Source organism: Rhinoraja longicauda, chromosome 35, assembly GCF_053455715.1.
Source record: "Rhinoraja longicauda isolate Sanriku21f chromosome 35, sRhiLon1.1, whole genome shotgun sequence".
NCBI lineage: Eukaryota > Metazoa > Chordata > Chondrichthyes > Rajiformes > Arhynchobatidae > Rhinoraja > Rhinoraja longicauda.
Genome location: NC_135987.1, coordinates 15094478 through 15107918, shown reverse-complemented (window position 1 = coordinate 15107918; position 13441 = coordinate 15094478). Strand labels below are relative to the sequence as shown.

General features: G+C 45.3%; 1 protein-coding gene across 3 annotated transcripts in view; it reads left to right on the top strand.

The window, feature by feature from the left end:
* The first annotated feature begins 1286 nt into the window (after positions 1-1286).
* LOC144610110 (heterogeneous nuclear ribonucleoprotein D-like) overlaps positions 1287-13441 on the top strand; it is a 31050-nt gene continuing 18895 nt past the window's right edge. For all 3 annotated transcript variants that reach the window (XM_078428669.1, XM_078428670.1, XM_078428667.1), the window contains exon 1: positions 1287-1650. In XM_078428669.1, the coding sequence (XP_078284795.1) occupies positions 1325-1650 (326 nt within the window). In that variant the 5' untranslated portion in view covers positions 1287-1324. The remainder of the gene's footprint in view (positions 1651-13441) is intronic.

Below are 13441 nucleotides of genomic sequence, written 5' to 3'. Positions count from 1 at the left end.
CTGAAGAAGTGCATAGGAAGGAACTGCAGATGCTGGTCTATCATCATCGGTATAAACCACCATTGCAGTTCCTTCCTACACAAATCATAATAAAGGTTACCTCTCAATTCTTAGGTCACTAAGGTACACCTTCATCGTCTACATCTCTCGTTTCCCTTTCCCGTGACTTTCAGTCTGTTTGCTTTGTTGTTACCTTCTCCCAGCTAACAATGATCTATTCTACATTTTCCTTGATCTCCATTCCCTTGGTCCTATTTTCACACATTTCTCCCTCTCCCCTGACATCACACCTCCCTTTCCTGTATTCCCCCCACCTATTCCACCTGCCCATCACCCACACACTGTTCCCATCTGCCCATTCCAATTCCAATATTTGATTCCATCAGACTCCATCATTCTCGGCCCCTCTTTTCCAGGGACGGGCAACATCTCTGGAGAGAAGGAATGGGTGATGTTTTGGGCCGAGACACTTCTTCAGACTCAAGAAGAAGACTTCAAGTCTGAAGAAGGGTCTGGACCCGAAACGTTGCCCTCTCCACCTTCTCTCCAGAGATGCTGCCCGTCCCGCTGAGTCGTCTGTCCTGAGATGCTGCCCGTCCAGCTGAAGCTTCTGTCCAGAAATGCTGCCCATCCAGCTGAGTCTTCTGTCCAGAGATGCTGCCCGTCCAGCTGAGTCTTCTGTCCAGAGATGCTGCCCGTCCCGCTGAGTCTTCTGTCCAGAGATGCTGCCCGTCCAACTGAGTCTTCTGTCCAGAGATGCTGCCTGACCAGCTGAGTCTTCTCTCCAGAGATGCTGCCCGACCAGCTGAGATGCTCCAGCACTTTGTATCAACCTTCAGTGCATTGTTGCAGAATCAGCGCTGCTCCCACCCCCCGCCGCCGGCGATAGGCTCAGACCTGCCATTGTTTGGGTTCCTTCTCTCCACCCATTGGTGGGCCGCGCTGTCACACAGCGATGGAGCCAGGCTCCGCTGCTGATTGGTTAATATGCCCGTCCATCAGGCGATGTCCCGCCCTCTCGATGACGATTTGCCAGGCGTGGGAGGGTTGAATGGGAGCTTCCGCTGCTGATTGGTGACAACGCCCGTCAATCAGACATTCCTCAATTACTATAGGTCAGGCCCGGCAGCAGCGGGGGTGGAGCCTCACTTGCTGATTGGCCGTCATCCCCGTCCATCACACGGAGATCCCGCCTCCTCCATCACTATTGGCCAGACGCGGCAGCTGAGTGGGGCGGAACCGGTGATAATTGGTGACAGCGCCCTTCCATTAGTCGGTGGTCCCGCCCCCCCGCGCTCGCTCTCGTGCTCCAGCTCTTGTCAAGATGGCGGACTCGGCTCAGTTCACAGAAAACGGCAGCGCCGGGGCGGGTCCCGACGGCTTCGACGCCGCCTTTTACAGCTTTGGAGGCCCGGTAGACAACGAGGCTTTCGGCGACGCGACGGACTCCAAAGCCGATGGTGTGGCCAAAGGCTGCGGCGGCGGCGGCGTCGGTGTCGGTGTTGGCGGCGACCCGGGCCACGAGGCCTCGGGCCGGACGGTCGACGGGAGCCAGGAGGCGCCGCCGCTGTCGCAGCAGCTACAGACGCCGACCGCCAAGGAGATGGAAGGCTCGAAGATCAACGCCAGCAAGAACGAGGAGGACGAGGGGTGAGTGCGGGAGGGAGCTGCCTGAGGCTGGGCTTGTGTTTGGGGCGCAGGGGCCTAATCCTGGGCTGACCCTCAGGTGGCCCCCTTCTTTGTGGAGCTCATTGAAGGTCTGGCGAACCGACTCGTAATCAGATTAAATGTTCCCCACCTTATAATGCCTCAGCGGCTTAATTACAGGGGAGTCCAACCACCAGGGCCCCGATCAAGCAAAGCAACAAAGCCAGGTAGTCTAGTTTGAATTAACTATGTGAAATTAAATATTCATCCTGACCCGTCCCTGTTATTGAAAATGCCCTGAAGATAGGCACAAAAAGCAGCATCTCTGGAGAAAAGGAATAGGTCGAGGTCCTTCTTCAAAATGCCCTTATTACTCACGTTCCCCTCACACTGGCCCTTTCATTGATCTTTGTCCAAAATATTCATTTTGAAATAAAACGCTGGAAATACTCAGCAGCTCAAATAGCATCGGTGGAGAGGTAAACCACACTGACGATCAAATTCAAGAGTCCAGAGTGTTTTGTTGTCATGTGTCTCAGATAGAACAATGAGATTCAAGTTCATGATCTTTCACGACTTAGCAATATTGTTGATTCAATTGAAATAATGCTGTGTTGACAAATTGATCAAATAATCAAATAATTGATCAAATAATGAATATTTAGAACAAAATGTCTTGAACTTCAATGGCCTTGATTTTTTAAAAACTGGTCTGCACAATATATGGGAGAGAGGCTTTTATTGTTTTCAAAATATTTTGCAGCTAAAGAAAAGTATTTTTAGTGTAGGATGACATAGACACATAATAGCGATTTGTTTGTCCATGGGCATTGCAAAATGTGAAAATCAGCAACTGGATTTAAGATTGCTGACAGTACCAATATTGGAGGAGTTGCAGACAGTGAGGAAGGCTGTCAGAAGATACAGTGGGGAAAAAGATAAGCTGCAGAAATGGGTGGAAAAATAGCAGATGAGGTTTAACCTGAGCAAGTGTGAGGTGTTGCATTTTGAGAGTTTGAATGTAAGGAGGGAGTATACGGTTAATGGCAAGCCCATAACAACATTAATGTGCCGAGGGATCTTGGAATCGAAGTTCATAGCTCACTAAAGGTGGCAGTGCAAGTAGATAGAGTGGTAAAGAAGATATATGGTATGCTTGCCTTCATTGTTAGGGGCATTGAATGCAAGAGTCGGAAAGTCTTGATACAGTTTTTTAAGACTGGTTTGACCACATTTGGAAAGTTGTGTGCAGATCTGGTTGCCCCGTGACAGGAACGATGTGAAAGATTTGAAGAGGGTGCAGAGGTGGTTTACCAGGATGCTATCTGGATTAGTGGATTTCAGCTACAGAGAGAGATGAGAAAGATTTGGGATTGTTTTCTCTGGAAGGTCAGAGGTTGAGGGGAGACTTGATAGAAGTAAACAAAATTATGAGAGACATAGATAGGATAGACGGTCAGAACCTTTTTCCCATGGCAGAAATACCCAACAGGACATAGCTATACGGTGAGGGAAAAATATAATGGAGATGTGTGGGGCATGTTTTTTTTTTACACTGGGTGGTGGCGGCCTGGAATGCAGTGGTGAAGGAGGCAGATGTGATGGTGGTGTTTAAGAAACGTTTAGATAGGCACATGGATTTGCAGGGAATGGAGGGCTATGGATCACTTGCAGGCAGATGAGATCAGTTCAGCTAAACATGTTCAGCACAAACATTGGGTCAATGGGCCAATTCCTGCGCTGTACCGTTCTATGTTTTGTGATCATGTTTTTGATGCTGGATGGGGGATAATATCATCCAGTATTCTCTAGAACTCCTCCCTTTCTTTTGAATATTGTCCCTTGCTAATTACCTTGAAATGAAGCGGCTATTAAAAGTTGACTATATTCGGGTGGATATAGAATCAGACATGGTCTGTCCCAGGCAAGGTTGGCAGATTTCCTTTGCAGATGGACATCTAGTGGGTTTATGTTTACAGGCAATTATACTAGATTTTTGAAAATTCAGATTCATTCCGTTGCAGAGTTGCCTGTGTGGAATTTTAAGATAATATTTCAGGTTATTGGCCCTGAATTCCTTTGTTGCTAGTTAGTTGTTAATCGCCCTACTGTTGTATCAGTGATATTGTGGCATTGGTCATTCAAGTAGAACTGCAACCAATGCCTTGGTTTAACAACTTTTAAATTGTCTCCGACCACACGGTACTTACTCCCTCAGTACCGAACTTAAATGTCACCCTAGATATTTGTGTTCGGACTTCTGGAGGAGAACTTTGACATGCAAGTTTCTTTAGTGAAAATGTTATGAGTTGATCCAAGGCCTTCAACGTTGAACTTAAAAGAGAAAATGCTCAAACGCCCAGCATGTCAGCCAGTATCTCTTTTCACAGGTTCTACCTGACATGCTGACATTTCCAGCATTTTCTGTTTATAAATCTGATTTATAAATCAGCTTGCTCCAGTGCTCACCACAATATTCAACCTCTCCTTGGCCAAGTCCGTGGTCCCTGCATGTTTCAAAAGATCCATCATTGTACCGGTGCCAAAGAATGCCTCTCCAGCGTGTTTAAATGTCTACCGACCGGTGGCCCTCACCTCGGTTGTCATGAAATGCTTCGAGAGGCTAATCAAGAAGCACATCTGCGCCCTCCTTCCTCGCAACATGGACCCACTACAGTTCACATACCGTCCGGACAGGTCCACGGATGATGCGGTCTCCCAGGTTCTGCACACCGCTCTCTCTCATCTGGACAGCCAGGGGGGCTATGTGAGGATGCTGTTCATTGACTTTAGTTCAGCTTTTAACACAATAGTCCCCAGCAGACTGGTTGAGAAGCTGCAGGAACTGGGGCTTAGCACCCCTCTGTGTGCCTGGGTCCTGGACTTTCTCACCGCCAGGCCCCAAGTGGTCAGGATGGGGGAACACACATCTAGCTCCCTCACCCTGAACAAAGGATCCCCCCAGGGTTGCGTCCTTAGCCCCCTACTGTACTCCCTGTACACACATGACTGTGGGGCCAGGTTTAGCTCAAACTCCATCATCAAGTTTGCTGATGACACTGTGGTGGTGGGCCGGATCTCCGACAACGATGAGAAGGCCTACCTAGAGGAGGTGGCTGATTTGGCACTCTGGTGTCAGGACAATAGCCTCCTCTTGAATGTCACTAAAACTAAGGAGCTGATTGTGGACTTTAGAAGGGCTAAACATCCAAGGACGTACACGCCACTGGAGATAAATGGGTCTACTGTGGATAGGGTGAGCAGTTTTAAATACCTGGGAGTCCACATCACAGAGGATCTGACATGGGCAATGCACATTGCCGCACTGGTGGGTAAGGCAAAGCAGTGCCTTTACCACCTTAGACAGCTGAGGAAATTCAGAGTGTCTCGAGGATCCTTCATTGCTTCTACTCTGGGGCTGTAGAGAGCATCCTGTCCGGCAACATTACAGTCTGGTTTGGGAACAGCTCTGCCCAGGACAGGATGGCCCTGCAGAGAGTAGTGCGTTCAGCAGAACGCACCATGGGAACTACACTCGTCCCCCTGCAGGACCTATACATCAGGAGGTGCAGATCCAGAGCAAGTAAGATTATGAGGGACCCCTGCCACCCCAGTAACGGACTATTCCTGATGCTACGGTCAGGCAAACGCCTCCGCTGTCACGCTGTGAAAACGGAGAGGATGAGACGGAGTTTCTTCCCACAGGCCATCAGGACTGTCAACTTTTATAACTCCAGAGACTAAATTTTGTCTACACTGTAGTAACTTTATTAACTTTATTTATATGCTGTAACTGTAATTCTTTTTTGTGCACAATCCGCAGGCATTGCCACTTTCATTTCACTGCACATCGTGTATGTGTATGTGACAAATAAACTTGACTTGACTTGGTTTAGACAATAGACAATAGGTGCAGGAGGAGGCCAGTCGGCCCTTCGAGCCTGCACCGCCATTCAATGTGATCATGGCTGATCATTCTCAATCAGTACCCAGCATCTTCAGCTTTCCATTTATTCTGATTTTTCAACAAGCTAGGTTTCATAGGTTCTTTCTATTGTTAGACACATGTGAATCCAAAATACTGATTGTTCAGTATTTATTCTAGTAAATATTGCCACATTTTATGTTCCACATAAGTGTGCATGGGTGATGAAAATTTGCAATAATGTAGAAAATGTAAATATATATTTTAATTCCTTGGAATTTACACTGCAAATAGTATTGTCCTGCTGCTCTGGTCTGAGGTTGGCAGTGAGATGAATGTGATGTTGAACCCTGATCGAAACCTGATTAAATTCTCTAGTAGCAGGGATATTGAAGTGGCTTTCAACAAAGGTCCACATTTTCTTTGGAACCAGGGTCTCGACCCGAAACGTCACCCATTCCTTCTCTCCCGAGATGCTGCCTGACCTGCTGAGTTACTCCAGCATTTTGTGAATAAATTCTTTGGAACCATGTTGGATGGCTGTTTTTAAAATGTAATCCCTGTAAGTTTTGTTGTTTTTTTTGTATGGTTATCTTATTCTCTGCACTTTTACGTTTACTTCATTTGGTAACTTGCCTCAGTGATGTCCAACAGAAAACGTGTTGCACTTCTGATATCCCAGGAGCCATCTCTCGTCAAAGGCAGGCATTCATGGTGATGAAATTCATTATCTTCAGTGTGTCAACATAGCCTAAGGGAAAATGTGTGTTTCTAGATCTTGACCTAGCTCTGGAGCCATGGCAAACCTGTAGCAGACATCCGGAGCACTGTAAGAAGTAGCACAGCCCTATATTTGCAAAATTCTCCAAATCTGCTTGCAGAGGAAGCAAATAAGCATCTCCTAAAATCTTTGAGGGTTTCTTTAAAATGGATGCTTACTTTTTAATCTGTAGGAGTTTTCTTTATATGCCATATCATAAAAATCTCTGAACAGAACTCAGCACACTAGATTTACTTCTAATTACTGTGCGCCATAATTGGAACCAAAAAACATAAATGCACTGTTAAGCTTTGTACAAAGAATTTGTACAAATGCTTCTTGATTCCTTAAGTATTAAGCAATATCCAGGGCATTAATTCCATCATAATTATGATTGAATCCCAGTTTAGTCTTTGGATATTCGGGCACACCCAACCCATGTGATGATTTTGACTATTTGATTGCTCTAGCTGTTGCCTGCATGTTTTTTTGTAGCTATCTGGCATGTTAGAGGCTGCGTTAGTTCCTTTGGATGGAAATCATTTGGGGAGAGGTTTGCAGTTTAACCGAACATCTTAATTTTGAACTTTGTTTCTTATTTCCATACTCGATGCTAATTAAGTTTTACATCCAGTGCTTGCCATCTCATACCTTTAAGGCAGTACTCCAAATGTGTGCCTTATTTCAGTCTTTTAAGGAAATACTCTAATTTTGTGCCTTATTTCGGTCTTACTGCCTCAGCTCAGGATGCCTAATTTGTAGGTTGAAAAATGTTGCTACTCTGACCAATGGTCCTTGGGAACTTGCTTTTTGTCTTTGAAAACTTGTTTTTGCTTCTGTTTCACTAGGACAGTTTAAGTTGCTAGATTTGATTATTTTTTTAGGAGGATAGAAATATTTTTTTTGGTATCATTGTGCATTAATTGACCGATTGACGTGTGAATGATTTAAAGCCATAAGATTTGTAACAATCCTGGTTTCTTTGCCGCCAGTATGAATGGTCTTTTAAAGATGTAATCAAGGACACAATTGTTGGTTTTGCTTTGTTTTTCAGCAAACCATTCCAAAATGGGCTGCCACATAATCAGGATTGTTGATTATTTGGGATCAGTGATTGAGTCCCAGCCACTCAATCATTATCAGTCTGGCTGAGGAGATCAGTTACATTTCCGGCTTTGATATAAAGTTTGAGGGCCAGAGCAATAGTTTGGATTTGTGTCTTGGAATAAGGGCTGAACCATTTAAAAGTGAGAAATTGCTTCATGCGAAGTGGTAAATCTTAAGAATTTTCTACCCTGGAAGAATGTGGAGGCTTAATATTCATTAAACAATCTTGACTAAGGAAATTATCTAAACCTTGACTAAATGACTAAGGGAATCGAGGTAATGGTTGGGGAAGAACTGAAGAAGGGTCTTCAGTTCAGTCTGAAGTTAAGAAGTTCAGTCTGAAGAAGGGACTCGACCCGAAACGTCACCCATTCCTTCTCTCCCGAGATGCTGCCTGACCTGCTGAGTTACTCCAGCATTTTGTGAAAAATCGATTTGTACCAGCATCTGCAGTTATTTTCTTATACTAATGGTTGGGGAAATTGGTGGACAGCCATAATCTTGATGAATGACAGAACACGCTCAAAAGGCCAACTGACCCTACTCATCCTATTTTTTTTTTTTATAGCAGTAATATGCTGGGCAATCATAATTTTCCATTGCTGTTTCCACCTTTGTTACTAGGTCTCTATTAACAGGTAGTATAAGAAAATAACTGCAGATGCTGGTAGAAATCGAAGGTATTTATTCACAAAATGCTGGGGTAACTCAGCAGGTCAGGCAGCATCTCGGGAGAGAAGGAATGGGTGACGTTTCGGGTCGAGACCCTTCTTCAGTCTGAAGAAGGGTCTCGACCCGAAACGTCACCCATTCCTTCTCTCCCGAGATGCTGCCTGACCTGCTGAGTTACTCCAGCATTTTGTGAATAAATACTCTCTATTAACAGTACACATTTGCTTCCTAATTCAATGCCTTGTTAAACACCTCGTTAAACTGCCTTAATTATTCGCTGAAAACAGCCTAGTTTTTTATTTCAGTGGACATGCTACTATTACTAGCGTCTGTTGGAGTAGGAGAGAGGTTCCTTGCAGCCATTTTTAATTTTGTCTGGACTGCTTCTGTGGGAGCCATAAGTTATTTGATGAGTTCACATAGAACAGTACAGCCCAGTAATGGGGCCTTTGTCCACAATGTTTGTGCCAAACATGATGCCAAGTTAATCTGACTTCATTCACAAAATGCTGGAGTAACTCAGCAGGTCAGGCAGCATCTCGGGAGAGAAGGAATGGGTGACGTTTCGGGTCGAGACCCTTCTTCAGACTGATGTCGGGGGTGGGACAAAGGAAGGATATAGGTGGAGACAGGAAGATAGAGGGAGATCTGGGAAGGAGGAGGGGAAGGGAGGGACAGAGGAGCTATCTGAAGTTGGAGAAGTCGACGTTCATACCACCGGGCCGCAAACTGCCCAGGCGAAATATGAGGTGCTGCTCCTCCAATTTCCGGCGGGCCTCACTATGGCACTGGAGGAGGCCCATGACAGAGAGGTCAGACTGGGAATGGGAGGGGGAGTTGAAGTGCTGGGCCACCGGGAGATCAGTGGCGTTAATGCGGACCGAGCGCAGGTGTTCAGCGAAGCGATCGCCGAGCCTGCGCTTGGTTTCGCCGATATAGATGAGTTGACATCTAGAGCAGCGGATGCAATAGATGAGGTTGGAGGAGGTGCAGGTGAACCTCTGTCTCACCTGGAAAGAATGTTTGGGTCCTTTGATGGAGTTGAGGGGGGAGGTAAAGGGACAGGTGTTGCATCTCGTGCGGTTGCAAGGGAAAGTGCCCGGGGTTAGGGTGGTTTGGGTAGGAAGGGACGAGTGGACCAGGGAGTTGCGGAGGGAACGGTCTCTGCGGAATGCAGAGAGGGGAGGGGATGGGAAGATATGGCCAGTGGTGGGGTCCTGTTGTAGGTGACGGAAATGTTGGTGGATGATATGTTGGATCCGCTGGCTGGTGGGGTGGAAGGTGAGAACGAGGGGGATCCTGTCCTTGTTGCGAGTGGGGGGATGGGGAGCAAGAGCGGAGCTGCGGGATGTAGAAGAGACCCTAGTGAGAGCCTCATCTATAATGGAGGAGGGGAAGCCCCGTTTTCTGAAAAACGAGGACATCTCGGAAGCCCTAGTCTGAAACACCTCATCCCGGGCACAGATGCGGCGTAGACGGAGGAATTGGGAGTAGGGGATAGACTTTTTGCAGGGGACCGGGTGGGAAGAAGTGTAGTCCAGATAGCTGTGCGAGTCGGTGGGCTTGTAATAAATGTCCGTCACTAATTTTTCTCCTGTGATGGAGATGGTGAGGTCCAGAAACGGGAGGGAGATGTCAGAGATAGTCCAGGTATATTTAAGGGCAGGATGGAAATTGGAGGTGAAGTGTATAAAGTCAGTGAGTTCTGCATGGGTGCAAGAGGTAGCACCAATGCAGTCGTCGATGTAGCGGAGGTAGAGTTCGGGGATGGGGCCAGTGTACGTCTGGAACAGGGATTGTTCGACGTAAATTTTGTGAATAAATCGATTTGTACCAGCATCTGCAGTTATTTTCTTATATTAATCTGACTTCATCTGCCTTCACATGATCCATATTCCTCTATTCCCCAGACTTCCACAAGCATATCTAAAAGCTCTTAAATGCCACTGTCGTATCTTCCTCCACCACTATGTTAAAAAAAAACCCTTGACCTGCACATCTCCATTATACTTTCCTCCTCTCACCGTGTAGCTTTATTTCCACCCTGGGAAAAAGCTCTGAATTTCTACCCTATCTATGCCACGCATAAATTTTATATGCAAAATAAATTATAAGAGGCACAGAGAGGGTAGAAAGTCAGAACCTTTTCCCCCAGGGTGGAATTGTCCACATGGGTCATTTCTACATTTGGCTGCAGATAAAGAATGGACTATTTGAGCTTGTAGTAGAGTCTACCCTTGTTATAAATGAACCTCTTTGTAATGGATTTTGGTTATAGTGGAAAGAGCGACTGCTAGGTGGTGGCAAAGATAACGCCATTAGTTTATAAAGAATTATGTGTGTTACTTTCACTGTCTGTATGAACCTCTTTCCCAATACAGTGAAATCCATGATGGTGTACATGAGGTATAGCAGGAATTGACTTTATTATTGTGCTTTCAGTATCTCGTTCAGATACTGAATCAGTATCTGCAGTTCCTTGTGTTTCAGTTTTATTATTGTACGCATCCTTGCGGGGCACCAGTGTTGCGGATTATTGTAGAAGATGATTTGTCACCTATCATCACTGACTTGGTCAGGAAGTTGACGATCCAGTTTAGAGTGGAACTTTTATTGTTGGAATCCTCAACTAATGCTGGGAAAACCAAGCCTTTTATCTTTGAATTCAAATTACCTGCAATAGCTAATATGGAGCATTCCTACAGGTGACTTTGCGAATAAATCTTGCTTGGTATCTGAGATCTCTCCACGGACTTGCTTATAATAATTTGCTAGGAATTGCTGTGTTTTATCTTTTGTCACACTACAAAGTTTGGTACAAGTATGATGCTGCAATAATAGGTTGATGGATACAGGGATTTTCTTTACCTTCATCTTTGCTGCAGCTTTTACATTGGGTGGAAAAATGCAAAAACTCCAGGTCTGGAAACCTATCACTCTGCTGATCTGACTGGTTCATGACTCCATCTCATAGGTTTTGAAATAAAATAGGAATCTATATTTTACAGGAGTATAGGCAGTACCTACAGTGTCACTCCTGACATCAATAAACAACATTCTTCTTTGGAAGAAGGGTCTCAACCCATTCCCTCTCTCCTAGATGCTGCCTGACCTGCTGAGTTATTCCAGCATTTTGTGATACCTACAATAAACAACAAAATCTATTGCTGAGGATGTGTAGGAAAGGACTGCAGATGCCGGTTTAAATTGAAGGCAGACACAAAATGCTGGAGTAACTCAGGTAGCATTTCTGGAGAGAAGGAATGCACGATGTTTCGTTCTAGACCCTTTGGACTGATGATGCCAGAGTTAGAATGTAGTTGAAGACAGTAAGACTGGTGGGAGAACTGGGAAGGGGAGGGGATGGAGAGAGAGAGAGAGGGAAAGCAAGGGCTATTTGAAGTTAGAGAAGTTAATATTCATACTGCTGGGGTGTAAACTACCCAAGTGAAATATGAGGTGCTGGGCCTCACTGACAATGGCAGAGGCTCAGGAAAGAAAGGTCAGATTGGAAATGGGAGGGGGAGTTAAAGTGCTGAGCAACAGGGAGATAAGGTAGGTTAAGGCGGACTGAGCAAGGTGTTCAGGGAAACAATCGCCGAGCCTGTGCATGGTCTCGCTGATGTACAGAAGTGGACACCTGGAATAGCGGATACAGTAGATGAGGTTGGAGGAGGTGGCAGTGAACCTCTACCTCACCTGAAAAGTCTGTTGGGGTCCATGGATGGAGTCGAAGGGGGAGGTAAAGGGACAGGTGTTACAACCTCTGTAGTTGCAGGGGAAAGTACCTGGGGAGGGGGTGGTTTGGGTGGGATGGGACGAGTTGACCAGGGAATTGCAGAGGGAACGGTCTCTGCAGCAGAAAGAGGTGGAGATGGGAAGATGTGGCCGGTAGTGGGATCCCGTTGGAGGTGGCGAAAGTGTTGCTGTATGCAAAGGCTGATGGGGTGGAAGGTGAGAACAAGGGAGAATCTACTGCCTGTTGGGTGGCCTGAGTGATTTCAAGTAGTCTAAAACAAAACATTGTGCATAATTTTATAACTTTTGCTCTGCATTCCTTATTTGACTGAAGAGAAATTTGGTTTGTTTTACTGCACTGCTCTTCACTACTATTCTGCAGGGTTTTTTTTTTAGAATGATGTGTTGGCAGGATGCTTAGTGCCTCCTGCCCAATCCCTTGCTGACTTCAAAAAGCCCTTTGCATACTTAAGGTTATGTATTAAGGTTGACAGGTATGCCTGGAAATGCACAAGGATTGGTTCTGTAAGTTCTCAGTTAAGTTGTCTTTATACCAGGAAAGTGAAGTCAGCCCAGACAAAAGGAGAGATTCTGGCCTATCCTCTATATTTCCTAAAGATTGACTATAGGGCTATGTCTACTTCCTGAAGATTGACTATAGGGATGATTCCAATCTCAATTAAATTATGCTGATCACTAAAGTAGATGCAGATTTCAAGAGTTTGTTGCTCCAGAGACCTAAATCATGTAGAATTCATACACAAGTCACTTCACTTATTTGGTTCATTAATGCCATTCAAGGGAGGAAATCTACCATTCTGGCCTATATGAAGGGTCTCGACCCGAAACATCACCCATTCCTCCAGCATTTTGTGTCTACCTTGATCTATCCTATCCACAAGAGTGGATTACTCTTGTATGGCCTAGAAAGCCATTCAGCTCAAGACTATAAGAAATGGCAGTAAATGCTGGCTTTGTGGAAGACACCCAGAACTTGAAAGATACATTTAAAAAAAGACCGTTCAATCTTGGTGTAATAGGAGAAAGCTGTGCTTCTGTATGTGTAATTACAGGGAAAGAGGGTGGAAACTTTGTGTCAAGGTGACAACCTAGCCCTTACTGTTAGCAAGACAATAAAGTTGATTGTGGACTTAAGGAAGCAGGGGGGTGACTACAGTCAACAGAGCTGATATGGAGCTTCCATTACTGAGGCATCCATATCACCAGCAACCTAATTTGATCACTGCACCAGTGTGAAGGGAACAAGCAAGCACTGTTTTTAAGTTCGTGGGTGTCCAGAGAAGATTCAGCATATTCACAAGGATTGTCTCAAATGCACGATAGAAAGTATTTTTATGATATGGCAACTATTCTGTTCTTTATTGCCTGAACTAGCAGAGAATGAACTCAGCCCAGTCCATCACAGGCTAGTCATACAATACAATACAATATATCTTTATTGTCATTTTACCCAGGGGTACAACGAGATTGGGAATGCGCCTCCCATACGATGCAATAATTTAAGTAATTAACAGCAACCCAACGAAACGAAACAATTGTAACAGTTTTTAGACAGGGTAAAGTGCAAGTTG